Below are 1,573 nucleotides of genomic sequence, written 5' to 3' on the forward strand. Positions count from 1 at the left end.
GGTGGCACCGAAATGGATCCGGATGAACTGCCCCTGGGAGAGAGCGGTGGTGGGAAGGGGGAGGTGGTCACCTGCCCCCAACAGGCCCTGCCCCGTAGGACACACCCATCTTCCGCACTCACGAATCGGGAGGAGTTGTCGTTGCGGACAGTCTTGGCGTTGCCAAAGGCCTCCAGGGCAGGGTTGGCCTGGATGATCTGGTCCTCCAGGGTGCCCTGGGTGGGGCGGGGATGATGAGGTAGGGGGCATTTGGGTGTGGACACCCTCAGGGGAAGCTCAGCGTTGGAGGCAGGGGAGTGGCCTGAGAACCCACCTTGCTGCTATTGGCCGCCTCCTTCTTGCGGTCACCGATGGCGGCGATGCTGGCAAAGTATTGGATGACCCTCTTGGTGTTGACCGTCTTCCCCGCCCCAGATTCTCCGCTGTGGGTGGGACGGAGGAGATGTTGGAGAATGTCATTGGGTGGGGCTGCTATGGGGTGGCAGGGGTGAGAGGGCGGGGCCTTACGTGATGAGGATGGACTGGTTCTCTCGGTCTGGCAGGAGAAGAGAGGAGGAAGGGGGAGGCGATGTTGGGGGTCTCAGCTGGGGTTTTCCAACCTCCCAGCTTGGAGGTCAGGCCCCTATTTTTGTGGGGGGGTGGTGTCTTCAAGTTTGGGGTCCCCACCCGAGGGCCCCGCCCCCCTTACCCGTCAGCATGTTCTGGTAGGCGTTGTCGGAGATGGAGAAGATGTGGGGTGGAGCTTCGCTCCGCTTTTTGCCCCGGTAGGCAGCCACGACCTCAGCATTGTAGACGGGCAACCACTTGTAGGGGTTGACGGTGACGCAGAAGAGCCCTGAGTAGGTCTGGAGAAGGGGGGGGGGCAGGGTCAGGGCTATCAGATCCTACCCCACCGAGAGGGGACAGCCCTGGTTTAGGGTTTGGGGGGAGGGGTCCAAGGAACATGGCACAGGTCAAACTTCATAGATCTGGGTGGCCCATGGGGGCTGGAGAAGGGACAGGAAGTTCTAGGTGGCTCAAGGGGGCTGGGACATCGTGGGTCTTGGTGGACCATGGGAGTTGGAGGCGGGATCAGCAGGTTCTAGGTTGCCCAAGGGGTCTCTGACATCTTGGATCTTGGTGGCCCATGTGGGCTAGAGATGGGACATCTTGTGTCTTGGTGGCCCAAGAGGTCTGGGGAAGGGAGAATCACATTCTTGGTGGCCCATGGGGTCTGGGACATCTTGGGTATTGGTGGCCCAAGAGATGTGGATAAGGGATGTCCTGATTCTGGATGGTCTATGGGGGCTGGAGATGGGACAACAGGTTCTAGGTGGGTCAAAGTCCCTCTGAGAAAGCCACTCCCAGGTTCTCTGTGACCCATAGGCTCTGGAAGGACCATCCCCGGTTTAGGTCACCAAGAGCTTTAGGGGTGGGGTCCCAGCTTCCATCCAGCCCAGAGGCTCTGGGGAAGGCCCCACCCAGTTCCCCCTTGCCCCAGATGCTTGTGGGAAGGCTCACGTAGATCATCCAGGCAGCGTAGCGCTCCTTGAGGTTGTAGAGGACAGCAGGCTCATGAAGGAAGGTCAGCATG

General features: G+C 60.4%; 1 protein-coding gene across 1 annotated transcript in view; it reads right to left on the reverse strand.

The window, feature by feature from the left end:
- LOC104164000 (myosin-6-like) overlaps positions 1-1,572 on the reverse strand; it is a gene marked incomplete at its 3' end in the record, with an annotated part of 1,779 nt that extends 207 nt beyond the window's left edge. The window contains exons 1-6 of the mRNA XM_009703181.1: positions 1,501-1,572; positions 689-845; positions 508-535; positions 314-422; positions 123-215; positions 9-33 (exon numbers count right to left, since the gene is read on the reverse strand). Of these exons, the coding sequence (XP_009701483.1) occupies positions 9-33; positions 123-215; positions 314-422; positions 508-535; positions 689-845; positions 1,501-1,572 (484 nt within the window). The remainder of the gene's footprint in view (positions 1-8; positions 34-122; positions 216-313; positions 423-507; positions 536-688; positions 846-1,500) is intronic.
- Between the last annotated feature and the right edge of the window lies 1 nt (position 1,573).

The sequence above is a fragment of the Cariama cristata genome, unplaced genomic scaffold (genome assembly GCF_000690535.1).
Source record: "Cariama cristata isolate BGI_N322 unplaced genomic scaffold, ASM69053v1 scaffold36976, whole genome shotgun sequence".
Lineage (NCBI taxonomy): Eukaryota > Metazoa > Chordata > Aves > Cariamiformes > Cariamidae > Cariama > Cariama cristata.